General features: G+C 35.9%; 1 protein-coding gene across 1 annotated transcript in view; it reads right to left on the bottom strand.

Moving 5' to 3' along the window:
- Positions 1-24,149, bottom strand: part of LAMA2 (laminin subunit alpha 2) — a 606,716-nt gene that overhangs the window by 161,764 nt on the left and 420,803 nt on the right. The window contains exons 28-30 of the mRNA XM_082668794.1: positions 23,152-23,269; positions 15,861-15,995; positions 3,911-4,035 (exon numbers count right to left, since the gene is read on the bottom strand). Coding sequence (XP_082524920.1) covers positions 3,911-4,035; positions 15,861-15,995; positions 23,152-23,269 — 378 coding nt within the window. The remainder of the gene's footprint in view (positions 1-3,910; positions 4,036-15,860; positions 15,996-23,151; positions 23,270-24,149) is intronic.

Genomic DNA, 24,149 nt, shown 5'->3' with positions numbered 1-24,149 from the left:
ATTCAAGGCTCTGAACAAGCCTCACCTGTTTGTTTGTGAAGATCTTCATCAAGCACCCTAACTAAAAGGGTACCCCATTCACTCCAGATTCACTGAGGCTGCTCTATTCTTTCCTGGTAGCACTTTCACTATCTCATATTACATTATATATCTATTTGTGATTTTTCAGCTTTATTAAAGTATAACTGGCAAAAAAAATTGTAATATATTTAAAGTGTACACGTGATGATTTGATACACGTGTATGGTGTGAAAGCATTCCCACCATCTAGATAATTAACATATCTATCACTTCATATATGTACCTTCCTTTGTGTGAGAATTCACAAGTTCTACTCTCCTAGTAAGTATCCATTACACAATAACGTATTATCAACTGTGGTCACTATGTTATGTATTAGATCCTTAGACCTTATTCATTTTATAACTGAAAGTTTGCACCCTTTTACCACCCTCTCCCAATTTCTCCCGTTCCCTGCTCCCTGGCAACTATCGTTGTACACTGTTTCCAAGAGTTTGTTCGTTTTTAGATTACACCCATATGTGAAACCATGCAGCTTTTTCTTTGTCTGGCAAAAACTGCTGAACACATTTGGAGAAGAAAAGCTCCGAGAAACTCAAACTTGGCCTCATTGTAGAAGGGAGGAGAGGGCATTGAGCCTGGAAAGAGGGGTCAGATTGCAGAGAGTTTCTAATACTCTGCTAAAATATCTGAGCTTTCCTTGGTAGGCAGTGGAAAACCCTTGAGGGTATGTGAGCAATGCTGTACTGTCACAATGGTTAAAAGTTTATTGTATTTGTTTTGGTAAGAGATATTGGAGACTTGAACTAATATGTGGGTGAGTTAGTAATCACTTACTCACCATCCTCCATCTATGAAGAGGGATATCTCAGCCTCCTCCATCTATGTTTCAGAATCTTTTTTTCTTATCTCAGGGAGAAGTGCTTCTCTTCTCATCATACATAGGTCTTTACTTTGTTAATGAATGTTCCAAACTTTATGTGATGACCTTAGGGGGTCACGAAATCACTTTAGTGGGTTTTGGCTAAAGTTTCTTCTAATAATACAAGAAAATAAAATTGAATAGAAGTTACAGTATATATTATATATGTATAGCTAGCTAGCTAGTTAGTTCGCTAGCTAGCTAGCTAGCTATATATCCACACACACATTTTTTGTGTTCTAGCTTATGATTAAAAAAAGGTTTTCTTACAGTGGTTGCAATCAATAAAGTTTGAAAGCCACTGAACTAGCCACTTTGATTTCATACTTGATTCTTACAGTGTCCTTTGTATAAAAATATACTTAAATTACGTAACTCATATAAAACAAAAGTGAAACAGATATGAAAACACTTTTTGTTGATCCTGCTAATCAATCGAGGTAGTACTATTTCTTTCCCTTCTTCACATTTCTTAGAGCTGTGCACTCACACCCACGTGACCTAATGTCTGCTTCCACTATTGATTGCCAAAATCCATCAGGGACCTGCACAGTTAATTGCCACTGAATGTACTTAGTCTCCCTTGGGAGAGCAGCATCCAATGCTCATTCTCTGCTGCTCTTTTCTCTCACTGTGTCAGTGGCAGTGTGGCCTTGGTTCCATTGCCTCCCTCACAGCTCTTGTCCTGGGTCTTCTTTCTCTTCTGACTTCTCTAATGTACATAGTCTTGTCTTTCCTTCTTTCCATGTGCTCCCCTTGAGTAACATGACCCTGGGGAATCTTATCTATAATTCATTTATTAACATATCACTTCCTTCATCTGCCCTCCCAATTTTCAGGTTTTGATTTCTTGTGGCTATTTGCATATTTCCATTCAGATAGACCTTTCATATCAATTTAACTTACTTGAAACATAAATTGTCTTTCTTCTATAGCAGCTCTCTCCTGGTTTCTATCTCACTTAATGACCCCACCATTTTGGGGGGTCAACCTGGCTACAAATCCCTGGCTTCAAATCCTGCTTTGCCTAAACCTGTCGTATCTAATTAGCTATCAACCCTGTAGAGCTGCATTCAACAATTTTCTCACATCCATCTCCTTGTCTCTATTCTTGTTGCTATTACCTACTTTCAGGTTCTAATTATCTTTTGCCTAAGCTAGTGCAATAGCTTTTTAATCAGTCTCTTTGCTTTTCTTATTTTCCTGTTTCAATTCATTACACTCAATTCCATCATAATAGTCTTCCTAAAGTGTGGCTCTCATCACATTAATCTTTTTTTTTGAATAAAAATGTGTAATGTTTCCTCATTACATAGAAAATTAAATAGCAATTTCTTAGACTGGTATTCATGGATTTCTACACTATGGCCTCCATTCTCTCATTCATTTTCTTCTGTAATTATGAAATTCTATTTGAACCCATGCTCCAAACTCTTAACAGTTCTTAAACATGATTTGAGTTTTCTGCTGCTAAGCTTTTGCTCCTTACATTTTCTACTATCTCCACCAGTAAAAACCCTCCAATCCACTGTAAATTTAATAATTTAAATACATTTTAAATTTATTATAAATACTCCTACTTCTTTAAATATGTTCTTTAAGTTTCCACAGTCAACTGTGGTACTTTGTGCCTTTGAATTCTCTTTATATCTCAGTTGACCTCTCTGAAGACACCCATTTTACTGTGAGCCTCTCCAAGAGGTGTTATGCTTCTTTTCTATATCTCCTGGAGCTTTTGCTATAGTCCGCCCAACAGGAAATTATAAAGTAATTATTGAATCTTTCTAATCCAGATCATTTATATTTTAATAAACAATAAACAGCATTCTCTTGTTCAAAATCTGGTCATCAGAGGTAGATTAGGGAAAGGAAAATGATATTTTTCATACACCTACCACTTGGTGCTTGGATGAACAAGAAGATCATGTATTTTATCCTCATCAATACACCACTTACCTAAAAATTTACATTTGAAACCCTATGCAAAACTTGTGACTCTGTTCAACCAAAAAGAGGTAATTACAGAGGAAAGGGAAACAATTACGTGAAAATGTTTGCAGAATGTAAACAAAGCCAGAGATGGAAAAAGAAACTTAGTGAGTATAGGTGGAAACAGTTCTTCATCTGAGTTGCTTTGTGCTTCTTATACACTCAAGATAAGGTGTCCAGGATTCTAATTCTGAACAAAGTGCCCTACATTCTTTTCAAAAGCAAATTCTTAAGAGAAATAAATGCCCTACAATGTAGAGATTGATGCCTATAAATCACTTAGCAGAAAGTATAGATAGCCTTAGCAAAAAGGTAAGTGAAAACACCTAGGGGTTTTCATCAATACATAAACAGTGCAGAATGTTCTGACAGCACTAAAATAAAATATGCCAGCGTTTGTTTCCCCTTATGGCTGTGTTTCCATGGTACCAAGCTCAGACTATCTTAACAGAAAGGGGGTTGTGATTCTGGGAGATATTGACTTACTCTGGAGTATAACAGTAAGTCACCCTGCTTTAACAACATTATTTTTCAATTATTTCCTTGATTATTCTTTACCAATCATGAATTAATAAACACATAAAATGAATGGAAACAGCTACAAAATTTATACAATATGCATCAAACAATCCTTCATAGCTGAATTTATGGCAGAACTATATGCAAACACTAGACCTTTCTAAAAATTTATAAAATTATGCACATTTGTACATATATTATTTATTTCATAAATATAAGTTAATGTTGGTATTTACATTTTAATTAATAAGCATTATTTACTTGGGACAGAGTTTTAAAAGAAAAATGAACCATAGAGTATTATGTGCTCACTTTTGTCATGTTTTTATATTGTTTAAAAACTCTATCTTAAATTGAGACTTTTGTCTACATGAAAAGAATAGCCAAATCATAGAAAGCCCATGTGCTACACAGATGGTGTTACTGATTGGGAAACATGGTAATATTTCACAATCTTACTTGTTGCTGGAAGAAATCAGAGGGCAAGCACATTGCTGACAGTCATCTGGCAATCCCTTGACAATGCCATAATATCCAAGAACACATCGTTCACAGAAGTCACCAGCAGTGTGATGTTGACAATTCTGTAAAGGAAGAGGGATGTTTGTTTTTAAATTAATGAAAGAATGTAATTTATCATACAGCTCCCCACCTACGCGTTTGTGTGCTCCTGTGAACACACATGCGCATGTGCACACACATATCATTGAGAGAGAACTCAGCTCTTAAACATATTGATACATACTTTTAAAGAAGCTCTTTGATTTGAGAAACGAATACTGGGCTGTTGTAGCTATACTGACAAGAGTTTCTGTTCTCTTTTCCCTACATCAATCTCTGCATTAGTTTTTCTCTTACTCTAATCTGGGGAATAGACTCACAAATTTCTAAAATTTATTGTAGCATCTGGCTATTTACATTTCTTCTCTACAAGGTGTTTAAAAAAAAGTGCTAAAAATCCTGGGGCCTTGGTGCATACCCATCAGCGGGCTTTTTGAAACCAAACCAAGGTGGAAAACATAAATATTTTAAGAGGCAGGAATAGCAAAAAAAAAAAAAAAGTCAGCCTAGTTACCACATTAAGAATGTTATTCACCTAATTCTTGCCAAATGTTGATCATTCTTTATAGATAGGAGGACCCAACCTAAAACCAGGGATCTCAAGTCAATATTTTCTTTTTATGTTTGCATAGTAAGAGGCACTTGGGTAATATGCTTTAAGACATTTCCACAAGAAAATGAGAACAGTTTCAGAATATTGTGTAAACAGTTTTGAAATTAAAATTCTCACAAAGTGGAACTTTATTTAACAATATATTTAGCAATTATTCACGCAATAAGGACTTAGGAAGAGCTACAAGCCAGGTACTGAGAAAGGCACCAGGAGGAATCAAATGAGGGAAAAGGTAAAATAACATTCTAACCTGTAAGAATTTATTTCCACTTTTAGAAAAATTTTTAAAAATGGCAAATAAGAAACATGGCAAATAAGAAATGTGGAATTTACTGGAAATGGGACAGTTGACTTTAGGAGTTGAGAAAAAGGAAGAAATAGAAGGAATTTAGAGTTGGATTTTAGCTTGATTTTATAAAACCGCATTTGGAATGGTCAGAAGGGTAATTTCTTATAAATAGTATTTTTTAAAAGGTTAAGAAGCAAAAATGTCAGTAACAAAATACATGTATATATATGCTAGTGAACCCATCTCCTGATCAGCTCAGCTGGAACCACATGGCCACCTGTGGGCTCTACAGTAAATTTTCCATATGCTGTGCTCTTTGCTTTATTCAATTAATCTAGAAGAACATATTTATTTCTCATGTGTCATCTAATGGCCAGTGTTTGGTATGGTATGTGTGGTCATTCACCACAAACAATAACTGAAGTCTTTTCCTCTGACTTTTTTTATGTTTATGTTACTCTCTGGGGAGAAACCATGCCATTATCACAATGAATTTTAGAATACCGTGGGTTTTTTTTTTTTCATTATTTGTTGTTATATTTGAAAACACATTGTGTTACTTACAGATAGATTTTATAATTCACTCTTAAATGGATCCAGTTTTCTATATGATAGGATGCAAATCTCAAATCTTCTAATTCCCCACCTCACTCTCAGCAGATGTTAGCCCTCTATTTTCAGGGAAAAGCCAGCCCTCATTGGGTGTTCCCTTAGCTTCCTGCCAAACAGCACACCATCTTGTCTGCATTACTTTCCATCCCTTCGACATTTAGTTCTGTCCACAAGAAGTGGTGTGTTGTTCTCTGTCTAAAGCTTCTCTCTTCCTAAACTCTGGTTTAGGAAGAAGGCCCTCCTGTCTCCTATTTCCTCCAGCACCTGCATTTTCTCCTTCTTTGATGGCTTATTTCCATTGACAGTTGAGGCTGGTCAAGCTTTTCTTATCTTAAAAAAATCTCTGGGGTTTCTGGACAACTTCCATCCTATGTTTGATAGGCTTCCTAAAAGCATTGTTTACATTGCTGGTCTCTACTTCCTCATCTCCCTTTCACCTATTCATTCTTTAAACAGGTTCTCTCTCTCTCTCTCTCTCTCTCTCTATATATATGTATATATATTTATATATGTATATATATATTCTTTTCCATTATTGGTTATTATAAGATATTGAGTATGGTTCCCTGTGCTATATAGTAGGTCCTTGTTGTTTATCAATTTTATATATAGTAGTGTGTACATGTTAATTCCAGACTCCTAACTTATCTATTCCCCTCCCCCAAACAGGCTCCTGATTTCACTATTGAAGGATAAGTCCAGACTCATGCATAAGATCTTTGTTGCTAAATCAAAATTTACTGACAATAATCAGTCCTCATGATATATGAATTATCTGCAGCAGCTGATATTTCTGGCCACTCTTTATTTGAAATTTTCTCTTCCTATGGGTTCTTTAATAGTACAGTATGTAGATTGTTTTCCTACCTCTATGGCTACTCTTTCTAACCCTCCTTCATGGATTCTTCTTCCCTTTTCTGTTGAGTAAGATTGGGGTCCTTGATGCTAATTTTGGCTCTTATCTCTTTTCTTTCCTACATTTTCTACCTTGGTGATTTTAACCGTTACTAGAACTTCAGCTATCTTCTATGTACACCAAACTCTAAATTTTATATATATTCTGCCTAGATATCTATCTCTAATGAGTTCCAGACTTACGTTTCTAATTGCTTCTTAGCTAGGTCTTATTGCATAATGCAAAAGCATTTGAATTTGAGATGTCAAAAATCAAGCTCATCTCTTTTAAAACCTGCTAATACTCCTGCATTTCCCATTTCATTTGAGGTCACTATCATCTCTCTGGCATGGCAAGGAAGACCTTTATAATCTGGCTTCTGTTTACCCCTCCAGCCTTCTGTCTAGCCACTGCAAACTTTGCACTCTACGCTAAACCCATATGCAGCCATCCAAAATTCTCAAATTATGCAGTGTTCTCTCTTACCTCTAGGACTTTTCATATGCAAATCCCTTGTTCTGGAATGCTTTTCCTCCTCTTGCCTGGCTAACACCTATTCATTCAGCTCTCATTTTCACTGTTGCTTTCTCTAATAAACATTCCCTGATGCCCCAAGTCTGGGCTAAATGCTCCATCTAGCTCAACACAGTGACTGAAATATGTTGACATTCAATGACCATTTTGAATGACTGCATAAATGAATGCATGTTCTAGGTATTATAGAGGAAACTGGTCAGGCTTCTTAAGACGAAAAAGGCCAAGCTTTAAGTCTGATGACTTTGCAGAAAGGTGGTTAGCAGGGAAAGAGGATTTGTCGTATTTGGATATTGATTTAAGTACCATAATCCTCTCTTATTCAATCATCCAAAGGAACCACTGTATTTTAGCAATAAAATAGCCATTCCATATTTAACAGTAGCATGGTGAGCGATAATGGTTCCAAGATAAAATAATTATCTATGAATTGCAGTCTCAAATCATTCAGCAAGGTGCCAAATGATGAATAAGTGTCAACTGGGGAGTGTTTTAAGAACATACTTTATAGTTACAGAAATGAACATGTGCCCCGAAATACATGGAATCTAGAACATGTCAGCTTTTGCCTTTGGAAAAAAGCTAACTGCATGAGTTATTTTATGTAACCTCCTATAACATTGATAACTGAATCAAAACAATAATGCTAATCATTACTAAAAATACAGAGGTTGAAAAACATGGTTTGCCTCTTTTATATCTACAACTCTGTATAATTTCTTCACAGAGAAAGCAAATATTTTAACTTTCTTTGGACAGTCAATCTTTCACAGGGTTGCTGACATACTAAACTTGGTTAACAGAATCAAATGTCCCTGTTAGGTCCACAAACACAGCACATAAATCATGATGCTATTTTTGAAACTTTTTGACATCGACCTTTCGTATGACTTTCCTGTCTGCTCTGAAATAGTGGACATAATATTTCTCTTGTATAGATATTAATCTTTAGGAACAATTTTTATATTTTAGATGCCTAATGAGAAGTTTAATTATCTCAAGATTAATATGTGCTACTATCTTTTCAATAGTAGATTAGAATATATGGCATTTGTTTTTATTTTTTGTACATGGGAAAACTGGTGGTATATACTTTTCCACTAGATCAAATGAATATTATATTTATATTTGGAATCTTAAAACTAAGATGAGAAGTTACTTAACCTTCTTTCCTTATAGGGATGCCTCTACACATTCCTTGACATATTATTAAATGCATGGATTCTTATAAGGCAGCCCTTTTCATCTTGTATAACTACAAGCTATAAAGTTTTTCCTTATGCTGAATGAAAACTTGTTTCACTCTAATTTTTAGTCAGTGATCCAAATTCAGCCTTCTGAAGCTATGCAGATTAAGTCTAATTCTCATTTCCTGGGGAAAGTCCTCAAATATCTAAAGAACACTATTATTTCCTAAATCTTTTTTCAATCTAAGTATCTTTTTTTTCCCCAAGCTAAACAGCTAACAACCCTGGTTACTCAGAATTTCTCTTAAAATAGAGATTATAAAATTTGCAAATATATTTAATGTACTTCCTTCCTTGATCTTGATCTTGTACAAATGAATCTGTAGTCAAGTAAGAACTCCTATTTCACAGAAATTGCTACTATGTGTCATTTCCTTTGTTCTTTCACTTAAACACTAGAATATAAACTCCTAGAGGGCAATGTTCACACATTCCTCATCATTATTCTCCCAGCACCCACCACAGTGCCTGAACTTTGGAAATACTTATTAACAAATGCCTCAAGGATGGATAAACAAGTGAGCCTACCTAAGTTCAAAACCTATTCTATTAATTTCATCTCGTTAATTGTAGCTCATAGTTCCACCTGCTAGGCTCTTTTTGATTCTTGACCACCATTCAACACAGTAGGTATAACTTCTAGCTTTACATCATCTGAATATTTGATAGATCTCATCCAAATCACTGATACAGATTTTGAACATGACAGGGTCAAGCACAAATCCTATGCCTCATTATTGGAGACATCTCTAGAGCTTATTCGAGGTCAGGCTGTTCAGCAACTTCTAACTTCTGTTAACTGATTACCACTTGACCCATATTTTCAACCATGTTTGTGAGGATATAATGAAACATTCTATCAAATGCCTATTTAAACAAACCAGAGTTTGAACCATAGATCTAACCCTTATAGGCTTATGACTTAAGCAAATTATACAATTTCTCTCAGCATCAGTTCATCAACTGTATTAGAAGGAATAATCCTGTCTGTCTCATAAATTTACTGTAAGAATAAATGAGAAAAGATCTATCTACAGTGGCAAGCCCTGGTTCTGGTACATATATAAGGTTGGACACATGGTAGCTGTTACCATTTTTACTAAATTTGACATATGATTTATCACACTGTCTGATGAATTTGAAACTATACTGAGATTCAGGGACCTAGAGTCTCAGATATTATATACATAGTAACTCTAGCAATTAGTTTGATATGTTTTGTTTTGAGGGAACCTATTCTGATTCCTAATAAGCACTGTTTATGTTTCACTGGAGATCGAAATCAATCTGTTTCTCATATTCTACAATACTTTCCTTTATAAAACCTGGAGTGGGGCTTCCCTGGTGGTGCAGTGATTGAGAGTCCGCCTGCCGCTGCAGGGGACACGGGTTCGCGCCCCGGTCCGGGAAGATCCCACATGCCACGGAGCGGCTAGGCCCGTGAGCCATGGCTGCTGAGCCTGTGCGTCCGGAGCCTGTGCTCCGCAACTGGAGAGGCCACAACAGTGGGAGGCCCGCGTACCGCAAAAAAAAAAAAAAAACACAAAAAACAAAAACTTGGAATGACATTTCACTGCTTTCCATCCTGTGACAAATTTCATATTTTCATGATTTTGCAAATATTTTTCATATATGGCTCTTAATCACACTGCAGATTCCATCAGTATTCTAGGGTATAATTCACCTGGACCTTCAAATCAAACTCATTTAATCAGCTAAAAGTGTGATTACTCTCTCTCACAATCTCCAGGTACCATTTTGCAGTGGATTTGAAACCCGAGTCTAATGCTTTTTAGCCAAGGCACTGTAAGTTAAATTTTTTTAGGATTAATTTTCAGAGTTATAATGAAATGCTAATAATTCCTATCTTGGTAAGAGGTCAGATAGATTAAATAAGATAAGGTTTATAAAACACCTCATATACAGTAGATTATAGCTATGAGATTATTTACTGAGGATATAGCTAATTGATTAACCACAGATACTGACAATGTTACAGACAACAGGGCAGATCAATGATAGAGATTTATTTTATCCTTTTCATTTTAAAATAAGAATTGTGATAGAGTGAAAATAATATTTCCACAAAGTATTTGGTCTTGAGAAGTTATTTGCACTAGCTGGGACTTCAATTTTCTCACGTAAAATATAGGAGAAATAATATTGACTATAGAGCTATAGTGATAATTAAATGAGAATATATATGTTTATAAATAAATATAGGCATAGATGTGTGTGTTATATAAACTCTGAAAACTCTATCTATCTATCTATCTATGTGATTGTGTATGTGTGTGTATGTGTGTACTGATTAGTATTAATTCACCTACTTCTTCTCCCCCTTCTGGCTTGGGGTTCAATATCATGTAGGTTTTACTCCTCCATTTTGAAGAAAATTTTCCTTAAGGGGTAATGGTCACTGAGCTATTGGTAATCACATGCCTACGTGTAGGATTTATTAGCACCTACAAAGAAGCAACAGCTCTCTTGTAAGTGTCATGAGGAATTATGAAGAGAATAGTTACAAAATGATGTGGGTTTTATTTAACAGTTGAAATGCCTAGCCTGTGAAGTTTTCTATAGTTTCCTTTCTTCTCTACCCCTTATTTTTGAAGAAAGGAATAAAGAAAAAAGAAGAAAAAGTGAGAAAATCTAGCATAGCGCTGGATATAACGGTGGTTTTTACATTAATTTTTGATTATTTATCATCTGATTGGTTCTTAGACTATAAATAGTGGCTAACATGTATGGTAATGATCATCTTTATCATCACCAATCATCATAGCTATCACTTCCACTATAGAGCTTATCACAAGCTAATTAATGTTCTAAGCCTTTTATCTAGTATTTCACTGAATCCATAGAAAAACTCTGAGTAGGTATTATTCTTATCTTCATTTTATAAATGAGGAAATTAAGACACCACTGAGGCTAAATAAATTGACTAGGCCCACACAGCCCAAAAGGGATGAAGCCAGGATTTGAATCAAGGCAGTCTGATCAGAGTCATGCTTATAACCACTATACCAACATAGAGGGCATTGCACTGTGTAGTGGATATGATATTAAACTGGGAAACACAGTACAAATAGTAAAGAAATCAGTATGCTTCAGTTGCCTCAGTTATAGCATCGGAGTAATAATAGCTATTTTCTATTTGCCTCATGGGGCTGTTTCAAAGATAAACAAAGTTGTCCAAATTCAGAAGTTATAAGTTCCCTGAAGGAAAATATAAAAATTCAGAGCACGGCAATTTATACTAGCTGTGCATGTGTGATGCACCTATGTATTTATTTTTTACTTCATCTAGGGATATCTCAGAAAATAGACCTCTAATAAGGATCCTTAAGGCACAAAAATAGATATAATAGCCTATTGGTCAAAACAGGACAATATAATGACAGCAAATTTTTATCCTAAATAAAAATGAAAGTAAACTGTATATTTTGTGAATGCTTCTAAATTATTCATATGGAGTGACATTACTATTAAAAATTCCAGCGACGATTGCATAAGAAAGAAAAATGCATTTAATTTCCACTTAAGAATGCATAAGTTAACCACATTCCTGAAATTATCTATTGAATTTTACAAGCCAGTAGATTGGTGAAAAAAATGCTACACTTAAACCAAATCATGATTATTTCAAGAATTTAAGGATGGGTAAGACCTTCACCTCCACTCCAGTCCTCACAAATAAGCATATGATAAATTTCCATACTCTGCCTTGATTGAAAGAAGGTTCTTTAAGAAGTCAGGAATAAAAAGAAGTTTTCTTAACATGATAAAAAATATTTACCTTAAACTAATCACCAGCAACATAGTTCGCGGTGAAAGACCTGAGGCTTTCGTATTAAAATCAGCAATAAGATAGGAAGCTGACTACCCTCCTATTTAACATTTTTTGGGAGACTTAATCAATGCAAAAAATGAAATTATTATACTAGATATAGCTCTGGCAAGGAAGACACAATTATAGCTATTGCAAATATTATTGTTGTAAATATAAAAATAACTGTAAGAATCAAGCAAGAAACTTCTAGAAGTAGAAAAAAAGTGGCTGGTATCAAACACATGTAAAAAATATATTTTGTCAATATTTACCAGTAATGACCAGTTAATAAATACACTGAAACAAAAAAATGTAATGCTCACCATTAAAAAGAAAATGTAAGATAAATGGCAATAATTTTAACATTAACAAATGCATAGCCCATACGGATAATATTAAAAACTGTGAGACATAAAATGTTTGAATAGAGAAGAGTATCATTCCTGGGTTTAGGGAGGATAGCTGAATAGTGTAAAGATAGCAATTCTTTACAAACAGCTTTAATGCATTTTCAATAAAAATTCCAGTAATATTTTTTGGGGAAGAGATTAAAATAGTGAATCAAAATGTCATTTGGAAGAATATATAAGTACATCAAGTTAAGAAAATTAGGAAAAGGAGAGTAGTAAAGGGTCTTGCTTTACCAGAATTTATAGTGTACTATAAAATGAAGGTAATCAGAACATTATAATAGGAAATAAAAGGTAAGCAGAAAAGAATAGATGATTCTTTAAATATATCTTAAAATGAACAAAACAAACGTGTATATATTCAGATACCATGATGTGTCAAGGAGAAAAGGAAATATTAAAAGATAAATGTTTCTTTAAAGTAACATATTGAAGGAAAATTATCTCCCCACATTATAATAAATTCTGGAAAGACTAAAGAGTTGGATCTAAAATTTCATCATAGAAATAATGGTAAATATTGTGAGATCTCAGTAGATATTGAAAGTCATTGCCTGGGTGAGATCACCACGAGAATGAGTGTAGTCAGACAAGCAAATTGCTCCAAGGATTGGATCCTAGGAATACCAGTATATTGATTTCAGGTAATGAGGAGAAAACAGCAAAGAGGACTGAGAAGGAGCAGCCATCTAGCTTGAAAAACCCTAGACTGTCATGTCCAGAAAAGCAAACTGAACCAAAGCTTCGAGAGGAATGGCTGCTTCAGAGGAGCAAATGCTGCTGATGAATCAAGTACACTGAAGAGCGGAACACCAGTAGTTGGTATGCATATCGTGGTGGAGGAAAAGCCTGATTTTAGTAGTTCAAGGGAGAATGGGAGGAGAGAAATTGTAGACAAGAGTATAAACTCTTCTCTGTGTGAAAGGAGAGGAATGAAGTGGTAAAAATCAAGAGGGGAAGTGGAGTCAAGAGAGATTTATTTATTTGTTTGTTTATTTATGTTTTTTAAGATAGAAGAAGTACCAAAAAGTGATTCAGAAGGGAGGGGAGAATAGGCATGGCCAGAGTGATGTCCTTGAGTGGGAGGGAGGGCTGGGATCTAGAGCATAGGTGGCAGAGTTGGTCTTTTCTACAAACAAGAACAGTTCATCCAAATTGGTGGAAAAACCAGAGTCATTGCACACAGACGCAGAAAGGTAGGTGCATGTGTTAGTGGGAGCTTGGGTTAGTTCTCTTCTGATTGTTTCTAATTTCTCAGTGAAATAAGAAGAAACAAGGCCATCAACTGAAAGTAAGGATGGAAATGGGTCTGGGAAGGGTTTGGGATTTGAAGAGGGATGAGAAGGTAGGAAATTATCACGCAGGAATGTGAGAGAGCCACTGGACTGGAGAAACGTGGCATGATGGAAGAGCAGAATAAAGGTTCCCTTTGAAGTGAGTGATAGTGAACATACGGTGAGACTAGTCAGCATAGTCGACTATTTTCCAGAGCCACTTTCAGATTAGAAGGCATAGGTATTGGAGGAGTAGGATTTAACCGGAGTTGGAATTCACTGAGTAAACGTAAGTAAAGGAGTGGTAATAAGAGAAATGAACATTACAAAGCAGTGATATTAAAAAAGGGTCATGGGACTTCCCTGGTGGTGCAGTGCTTAAGAATCCGTCTGCCAATGCAGGGGACACGGGTTCGATCCCTGGTCCAGGAAGATCCCACATGCCGCAGAGCAACTAAGCCCATGCGCCATAACTACTGAGCCTGTGCTCTAGAGCCCACAAGCTGCAACTACTGAACCTGTGTGCTGCATCTACTGAAGCCCGCGCACCTAGAGCCCGTGCTCCGCAACGAGAGAAGCCACCGCAACGAGAAGCCTGCACTTGCCGCAACTAGAGAAAGTCTGTGCACAGCAACGAAGATCCAACGCAGCCAGAAAAAAAGAAAGGTCATGAATACTAAGCTGGTTAAGAAAGTGAGGGCATGAGAAACATAAGGAATGATAAAAATGTGAGCGTCGATGATGAGACAAAATGTTGACACTGAAGTACTAAGAAGAAGTGAACTGGAAAGAAAAGAAACGGTGGTCAAAGAGAGGATAGTTGACATTGAGGCTATAGAGGCACTCAGTTCCTGGAAATGACAAGTTCTCAGACAGGCTCATGGAGTGAGGACAAGACATGGGAAGAGTCCATTTTATGGGCATCAAAATCACCAGGAATTATGATAGGAGTGGTGCCACAGTGAACGGCAATGATACAAAGGAAAAATCTTCAAGGAATGAGGTGGGTGACCTGAGGGTTAGTAAATGGCTTCAACAAGCAGGTGTAGTGGGCAAATGGATGGAGACCTGAGATTCAAAGCTAGGTGTTGTTACAGAAGAGAAAACAAGGATGACCTGAAAGTGGCAGCGAGGAGCAGGGCCACAGCCCCGCCCTCAGTCTCAGGGAAATGAAGAGTGTGAGAAAAAACAGCGGCTTCCACTTGAGACCGCTGCCAGGGGAGTAGTGTGTTGGGAAACCAGGTTCCAGTTTGAGCAAATAAAGAGGACCTCAAAAGAAGAGGGAGATTACGTAGGGGATTTTGCTGATGTCTGGTCATGAGTTCCACAAAGCTCCATGAAAGAGCTTCAGGAGACAAGGAGAGGTGGGAAATGAGTTCAGCAGAGGAAACACCCGGAGTTGCCTGGGGACTAGAGTCTGGGGACCCTAAGTGGTGACACAGGAAACCTGAATTTCTCCACAGTCCTGATTGTTCCAGGGGTGACAGAGTAGGGTGTTAGCAGGAATGTAATAACAACAACAAAAAAATAAGAGCAGTAAACTGTTTTAAAGAAATGGTTAAATTATGGGATATCAAATCAAAGATAGTAAAGATTTTAGAGACTATTTAACAACCTAATATGCTCACGATATGTACATTTTTTAAAATGCAGAACATAAAACTACACCTATGGTGTCATATAAATCTTCTTTATAAACACATACATAAAATTGGTGGGAAACACATAAAATATTAAAGGTTTATGTTCAATTTTGGGTGACTTTTATTTTTTTCCTTAACACTTTTCTATGATTTCCAAATGTCTTACGAAGAGCTTATTTTTATTTAAAATCAGAAAAAAACCCTCATGTGATTTTTAAATAAATCGTTGTGTTGTCTGGTATTTGTCTACGATGCTGTTGATAATAATATACTATTTCTTGACATGAGCAGTGGTTTTTCCAGTTGTAACTTTTTAATTACTTTAAAAATTGCATAATATGGTAAATGTATTTTTTTCCCACGTTTTGTTTCACACACACACACACACACACACACGTTAAGTCCCCTGCGGGTTAGCTGACCTCTGCACTCAGTATATGAATATGTGTAAAGAGAAATGAGCACATGGGCTTTGTTCAAGAAAGGCTCAGATGAATACCTGGCATATGGAGGTTTCAGGGTCACACAGGCTGCTGTGTCCATGACATTGACATGGAACACAGGTGCCCAGGGCTGGTCCAGGGGTACGGCCACCTGGCTCAGAACGCAGTCGATAAAATCCTGGCATGCATGCCTGAAAGAAAACGAAGGCAATTAGGACAGCCAACTTGGAAATCTTTCTTTAGTAACACTTGGGTTCTTCAGTAGTTAAAAAGAAGGATTTCTTTCCCCTCATCAGCAGTAAAGGCAACACCACTTAGAAACAATGAATGTCACTTTTGATTCCTAATGTGTATTCTGCCTGGTCCATAGAGTATACAAGCAGTGTCTGTGTCATCAGACTTTAGCAAAGGAAAGCTGTCATTTGCAAATACCACTCAGCCTGGACAAACTTCAAATAGTCTTCTTTTTCTTGAAACAAAAGTTTGTTTTTAAATAAAATTGTCATATGGACTGAAGAGAGAATTCCAGTGTCCTTGACAACCTAAAATCTGCTTCCACTGTGCTTGATGGGTAACTAGGAAATGTCCAATGAGACTCAGAAAAACATTAAATAAATAAAAAAGTGTCACGGTCATGTTATTTATATCGGTATAATTAGAAGACTATAAAAGTAAGAAATTCAAAATAATAAAAGCTCTACATGTCTTGGGAATATTAGGCCACCAATAAAATGTATCTTTCCTTGATCAAGTTTTTTCATTTTGCAATAAAAATCTGAGAGCAAACAGGAAACCACTAGCAAAGCTGACATATGCAAAATCAAGACTTCCATCTTCATTTGGGTTTATTATGTAAATGTATCAAGAAACATCTCTGGCTCTTTGAAAGAAAGCCCAGAGCTCTGAAGAGGGAATGAGAACAGTCTTGTGTTTTGGGCTCAGATCTCTCAGTGTGCAAAGCTGCTGCATTTATTAGCCATTGTTTGATTTATGAGTAAGAGATAGGAGTTAGTTTTCCAGATTCCACTGCAGATTATAAAGGGATATTAGCTATGTAAAAATTTTTTCACAGGATATTTTGCTCCCATTGATGAGAAAAGTGATTGCTGAATAAGCAGGGGAAAAAAGTGAATTAAGAACTTCTTACTGCCTTTGCATCCTTTTGGTTCTGGACTAGGTCATCCAGAGTGGAGTACGTAGAGGCTCCTTAGAAGAAAAACGATCAACAGTCAGCACTCTCCTTGTTTGTTTTGATTTGGATAATGTGAGAGCACTTCAGTTAAGCATTTAAGAGTCTCTCTGCTTTTATCTCAGCCTATAAGAAATTCTAATGAGATTTAATAATATCCTGGATTTGAGCAAGCTGATAAAACTGGGAATAGTATTCAAAATATTTTGAGTCCTATTTGTCTTATAGTGGACCTAAGATATTTTAATAAGTTTATTCATATTCTTGAAAATAAAGGTTCATTTTTGCCATTGTTACCAAATAAGGCCTGGAAATTATGGCTGAGGAATTCATTTAAGCATAACTGAAGAAACAATCCAAGGTGTGTTTAAAAATTTTACCTAGTATGGGTTGTTCCAGTCCTGGTGTGTGCTGACTGTAGAATAAAATTGGATTTTCTTTATATAGATTTCATCGCTGGATACCTATATAATTATTGTTATTTTACTGGTATATTTGCTTGAGGTGTGTGTGTGTATGTATGTGTGTGTGTGTGTCTTTAAAAATCACACAAATTGAGAGTTCCTAGCTCTACTTTTTATAACAAACAAAAGTTTAAAAAAAGTCTTAGAAGAAGAATAACATTAAGAAATGGTACTTTTCATTGAGGAATCATAAGAAATTCAATGTTATGGACTGAAATCTGAAGGTGAGCACCGCAGGTAAAGTTTACACCCAGTTTCTCTTATTACTATGGCTCTTCTCTGGAAAGAGTAGGACAAAGTAGAAAAGCACTCCAGTGCGGGTAAAAGTCTGGGCTCCAAGTCAAGCTCTGTGTGGAAGCTTTTAGGCCTGTCTATGTGATTCTCAACCCTGGCTGCACATAGAATCGTCTGAGGAGCTTTAAATACGGATACCTGGCTCTGCCCCCAGAGAGTCTATATAATTGGTGGAGACTAGGGCCAGGGTGTGTTGTAAAACTCCCAGGAGGGTCTAATAAGCAGCCAGGATTGAGAGTCACTGGCACACTCCTCATTCCCTGCTGGGAATGTGTGTCTTTGACGGGCGTACAGACTCTGGTACTATAACATCAATGAATAAGGAAGCCTTGATTTTACTAGTTAGTTTTTCCTGAGGGATACACGCAAGTCGTTTGGTGTCGTTGAGATGTGGTTTCCTCATCCCACAAATGAGCAGATGTATTAACTCAGTTGATTTCTGAAGTTTCTACAGTTCTAACACTCTAGATAAATTTTGTGTCCTTATAAACTTCTGAGTTAGAAAAAAAAAAAGAAAGACTATTCTGCAGCACAAGAATTAGAAACTTCAAACATACTGTAAAGGAATGAGACATATTTATTTCTCTTTAATCTCCTCCTTTCATGGACCCTGTATTTATTTTTTCCATTTTTCAAATATTTGAGGCTATTTTTCAAAATCAGATGTTTTTCTTGTCAGTCAACTGGGGCAAAATTCATGAGAATGATTATATTTGAGTTGGGCAAAAAAGAGGAAAGATAATAGCTACTTTTTAAAGTCCCATCTAAAATTCTTTCTGGAACAAAATAAAGAATTACAGAAAAGCAAGTACATAAACACTGTCCTAATCTTATCCATTTTTTTTTTCCTAACTCAAACTTTTCCAAAGTTCTCTTCTTGCCTTGTGCTGAAATTATTCAGAGCTCAATTTTCTTCTGCTCTCCTTCCATCTTTAATTTGTTTTCATAATATGGTACCCCATCATAATGTTAGAATCAAATTGCACAAAAATGTGGGAGGGAGGAAAGAAGGGAATGGGAGACAAAGAGAGTAAAGAGGCAACACACTCCAGGTGCCGGGTTACATAACGCAGAGTTTAACCATTAAAAAAATAATAGATACTTGTGCTGTTGTCAGTAAAAACACTGTCTTGTATCTTTACATGGGTTTTGCAATCAGACAATCCTAGGTTTAATTCCTGTTTCACCACTTACTACATATGACTTACGCACGTTTTAAATACTGTGGGCTGAAGCTTCCTCACGTGGAATGTAAGGATGTTGTATAACTTACTAGTTGAGTATTAATGTAGCTAGGTTTTTTGAAACAGACTTAGGTAGGTTCAGATTGCTGTTTTCCAACTGTGTGATAAAGGGCAGGTTTCCTAACCTGCCTGAGCTTCCATTTCCTCACCCATAAAATGGGAATTATAATGTGCTTAATGATGTTGGTGTAAGTGTATTAGGGAATGCACTTGACATCGTGCAGGATACAGTAAGCACTCAATAAATGGTCAGTTTTGTGTGTTTTTTTAATAGGGTTGTGAGGATTAAATGAGATGATGTGTGTGTAGTGCTTGAAATACAATAAATCAATATGGGTGCCTCTATTCCAGATAATTTTTTAGATATAGTCATCGAGAATACACTGAAAACAAAGGCAACAGTGATTGTTCTACACTGCACTGGGAAACAAAATTACAATGTACGCCACTTACCCATACCATGTTCTTTAATATTTTAATGTATATGAAAAGAGTCTTTGGGTCTTCCATGTGCAACTGAAGTGGTAAAGAGCATCCCTAGAAATGTGCATGTGTAAGAAAAAATGTTTAGTCTCGCTATTTTGTCTTTTGAGTTTTATGAGTTGATAATAGGTACTGTTTGAGGATTTAAAAAATTATTGTTGATAGCCAATTGACAGCTTGTGAGTGGTGATCCAGTACACACTAGCCATTCAACTGTGAGCCAGAAGCCCTAATAAAACATGATGGAGAGGGGAAACAAGATGAAATGAGCAAAATATCATTAGGAGATCACCTGTGAATTTCTGACTTCCATGATCTTATTGCAGAGAACCACATATTCAGCATTGAATAGTTTCCATTTCTACCTACAACCTAACCTGAGTTTAGGTCAGTTTAGGCAACAATGTTAACCGAGACAACAGTGAGGAGTAGCTTAGGTAAAGTATGGTAAACTCAACGGCTCCCACACCAACATATGTGGTGAGGAAATTGTGTTATTTGACTTCTAAAGACTACTAGTCTCTACTTCAAATCATAAATTATAATAAGTAAGCATTTCTAGAACTGAAATTTTTAATGAACAGGGCTACAGTGTTATAACCCTACAGGTAATAGGCAAGGCTAAGTGTCTTCACAACTGGCTATATTTACAATGGTAACCAACACTTAATTTTGTTTCTTTGCAACCACATTTCTGGATAAAAACATGAAATGAGTAGCTTGTAAATGCAAATGTCTCTAGAATACCTTACATTTGGTGAAAATATTGTAAAGGTATTGCTTTGCGTATTCATGACCCAAAGCATATGTTACTAGAATGGGATGTATTATTTCAAAACTGTCCTTAGTTCTTGCTTTGATGATTAGATTTTATGCCTGAGTAATTACACTTTAGATTCAAGATGAATTATAAATAAGATGTATAATGGATTAGAGGCAATGGGTTGTGGAGAAAACCTCAGGTAGCTTATTATAAGAGATAGGTCTTTATCCCCTAATCTCTCCTCTAAGATATTACTGTAATTATTGTCTGTTAACAGGAGCTTAAGTGAAATTCACAGGACATAGGTGAAGCCACCAATGCAGATAATAGTTTGTATGTGTTTCTAGTTTTTCTTGATTTTCTTCATATATCATTGGCTTTATTTGTATTTGTATTGGCTAATTTATATTTTCATATAATGATGGAAAATTACTAAAATCAATGGGAAAGTATGTTTTAGAATATACTATTTAAAAAGCCTGGTGGTCATAATAAGATGAATTTTAACATTTCAAATCTGGAATGGAAGGTAGATTGTGTTAAAATAATCTGATACTCTGCTAATATTTTGGTTCATAAATGAAGAGTACTCTTTAAATAAATGCAGAAAAATATAGCTGTAGTAACTTTCTCTTCAAGATATCTAAGGTCAATTTTGACTACTTAATATCTTGTATAACAAAATAACATTGCAGAATTAGAGAATGTTAGAACTTCAAAACCCAACCTGTAATTTTATAGATTGGATAACTATATAATAACTAAGGCCTACAGCAATTAAGGTATTGACCAAGGTTACACAGTGAGACAGCAGTACAGCCAAACACTCCCTGGGATAAATAAAATTCCACCTCTTGTCTAGAAAAATCTCCAATTCTATCTTTTATCTTTTTCATGCTCATTGGAAAGGTAGCATATTTTGTATGTGCCTCTGTCACTGCCTCATTTTTCACATCTACAATGTGTGTGCATATATATATTTCACACATATTGGGTTGTGTATATAGGTACAATATATATACTTACTGGTATATGTACAAATGTATACATGTGTATGAACGAGTTATGATTTAATAATGAGATGGAATATTTGGTCATTTATTAGATCAAAATATACACATTCAAATAAATATTGCTGTTCAGAGCAGTCACAAAACTATAAAATTATTCCAAGGATATTTCACAGATATTTGCAGTTATTCTTAGGAAATTTGTTTTCTGACCTGTGTGGAATTCATACAATGGCAACTAAGTTGAATGACATTTCAATTTGCAAAGGAGCTTTTATATGTATGATTTCATTTAAATTAATCCTCATGATGATTCTATGGGTATGAAAACCCCAAAGTTCAGCAACTAAGAGCAAATGTCCTGTTCAAGTGGAGAAGCTAGGGAGGATTCACTGAGACCAAACTCCTTTTTTCTTTTCATTGTGCCATGCCACCTCTCAAGAGATTTATATTCATTGTTTTTTAGTGTACTTCACCTGCCTTGTGAGCCATACTTAATAAAACTTCTCAAATCCTATTTACAAAAGATATACAAAATTACAGTCCTCCCTCATTATCGGCCAGGAGATTAGTTCCATGAGTCTCTGTCAATGCTTAAGCCCCCGAGTCGGCGATCTCATATCCGCTGGTATGGCATTAGTGGATTCAACCAACCATGGATGGAATTTTTGATCTGCAGTTGGTTGGATCTGTGGACTGGAAACCCGTGGAGGGTCCATTGTATATTTACTGAAAAAAATTCATATATAAATGGACCCAGGCAGTTCAAACTCATGTTGCTCAAGGGTCAACTGTATTTATAAATAAATCAATAGTTAGATCTATAACTACTTATTCCATTAATAATATTATTAACCATATTGACTTTGGTTATTATTATTATGACTACTACCAGGCACTGTGATAAGCGCTTAAGTTCTAGTTCACTTAGCCTTCATGTGATTCTTGCGCTGTGGGTACGGGAGATATTAAAAATATCTAACTAGTATGTAGTAGCCACCAACCAATCTGACTAAGGGGAAAGAATCCATGCTGTAGGGCTGGAGCAGGTCCTGGAGGCCCCTCCCAGGCCAGCCTTTATTTGTTGCACTGTGGAGAGGACTATAGGGTCTGCAGGAGAAGGGGTGAGTGTGGTGGCAGTTACTCAGGGGCTTGGAGATTTACCAGCTGAAGCTTAAGCAGGTTTACAAGCTGCACAAGGTCTCAGTCTTAGTATATGATGAAGTAGAGATTCAAATCCAGGTGACTTTTTCAGCAATTCCACCTCTCCCTAGATCATACTCTTCCTATTAAGATTTAATATTTGTAAAATTTAAATTGGTTCCACAAAATAAAGATCTAGAAAATTTACCGATTCTGAAGATAGTCAAAGGAATATACTAGAAAGTAAAAAATGCAGTTTTAAAAATATAATGACTGAGTGACAGTGGCACTATTGGAACAATTTATGTCCTTCTGAGAAGCCTATGTTAAAGGGAACAGTCTGATATTTACTGCCTAAGTTTTGTCATGTTCTATATAAAAACAATCTTTCAAATCCCAATACAATCTTGTCTCATAATCACTGCAGTTTAAATGTCTCTGTTCAGAAAAGATGCCAAGAAAACAGATCAGATACAATAAAGGGGCCTTAAGAAAACATTCTTATTTCCTGACTGTTTCATATTTTTACAAATCTTTTAATTTTTATTAGATATTCCCCTTGAGTTGTGATTCCTACTTCTAGGGAGCAATAACATCATCCTCTTCTTACTGCGTCTCATATTGTGAGTGGGAGATCAGATAAAATAGGTTGAGGGTATGCCTGAAAGTAAAACTGACTGTGGTAAAGGTGGTCCTGGGAGTATTTCCATTTGGCTGGTTGAGTGGGGCTTGAGAAGGTTAGTTGGAGCCAGCTTACCTCACAGGACAAGCCAGAATAGCCCGGGGGACAATCACATCTTTCTATCAAGTGAGCTGGAGGAGTCATTGCTGTGATGCGTCCTGGTTCAGCTATCTCCATTGAGATTTCAGAAATCCTGGAACAGCGAGCAAATTCTTAGATGGGGGTACCAGTAAATTAAGCTTACCCAGCAAACACTCAATCCTGAAAGAAGGGTCTTCTCAAGGTTTTGTCAACAACCACAAACTTGTTCTATTGTTTTGAAGCTGCTAAATTCTAGGGGCTCCGTGTGCCACATTTTATTTCAGCATCTTCGCTTCCTCAAAGGGTGAGATTACACATTAGCAAAATATTCACATAAATCATAAAGCGTTTAGGAAATTAGATGTCTGATGTCCTATTGAGAAGTTATTATAAAGAGTTTTCCTCCCACTTTTAAAAATGTGAGTGGCTTCAGGTAGACATGGCCAATTAGTTAGACATTTTCATTCTTTCAAACAGACAATCCAAGGTCATTCCCTGTTGGAAAATCTCCAGTTGTTACTAGTGAAATTGCTTTTAATTTGCAACCAGTCCCAATTTCTTGCTCTTGAATCTCTGAACGTCCTTTCAAGAACATTAGAAAACCATCTAGGAAACGACTGAGCATAAGCTAGTAATATTGATAACTTTCTGAGGATAAAGAACCTCTCAAATTAGTCTTTTGTTAACTTTATTGAATAAATCCTTCAAGTAACTTAACCCACCCTTCCTATTGGCGGAAAGGTCCTCATAATTGAAAAAAATTATTCACAATAAATTGAAAAAAATTATTCACAATAAAAATGTTGATACCCTTTGTAATAATTTGAAATTATACATTAAAAAATATACACAGTCCATAAACTCACACTATTTCATGACTAACTGGTAACATGAAATGTTCTGCAAATAAACTTTTTTTTTTTTTTTGCAAATAAACTTTTAAACGAGACAATGAATAGTTTTGCTTCAATAAAACACACCTCTAAGAGCTT

The sequence above is a fragment of the Grampus griseus genome (assembly GCF_964374135.1).
Source record: "Grampus griseus genome assembly, chromosome: 13".
NCBI classification, from domain to species: Eukaryota; Metazoa; Chordata; class Mammalia; order Artiodactyla; family Delphinidae; genus Grampus; species Grampus griseus.
The sequence above is the reverse complement of the archived record's forward strand: the minus strand, read 5'-3'. Positions and strand labels throughout refer to the sequence as shown.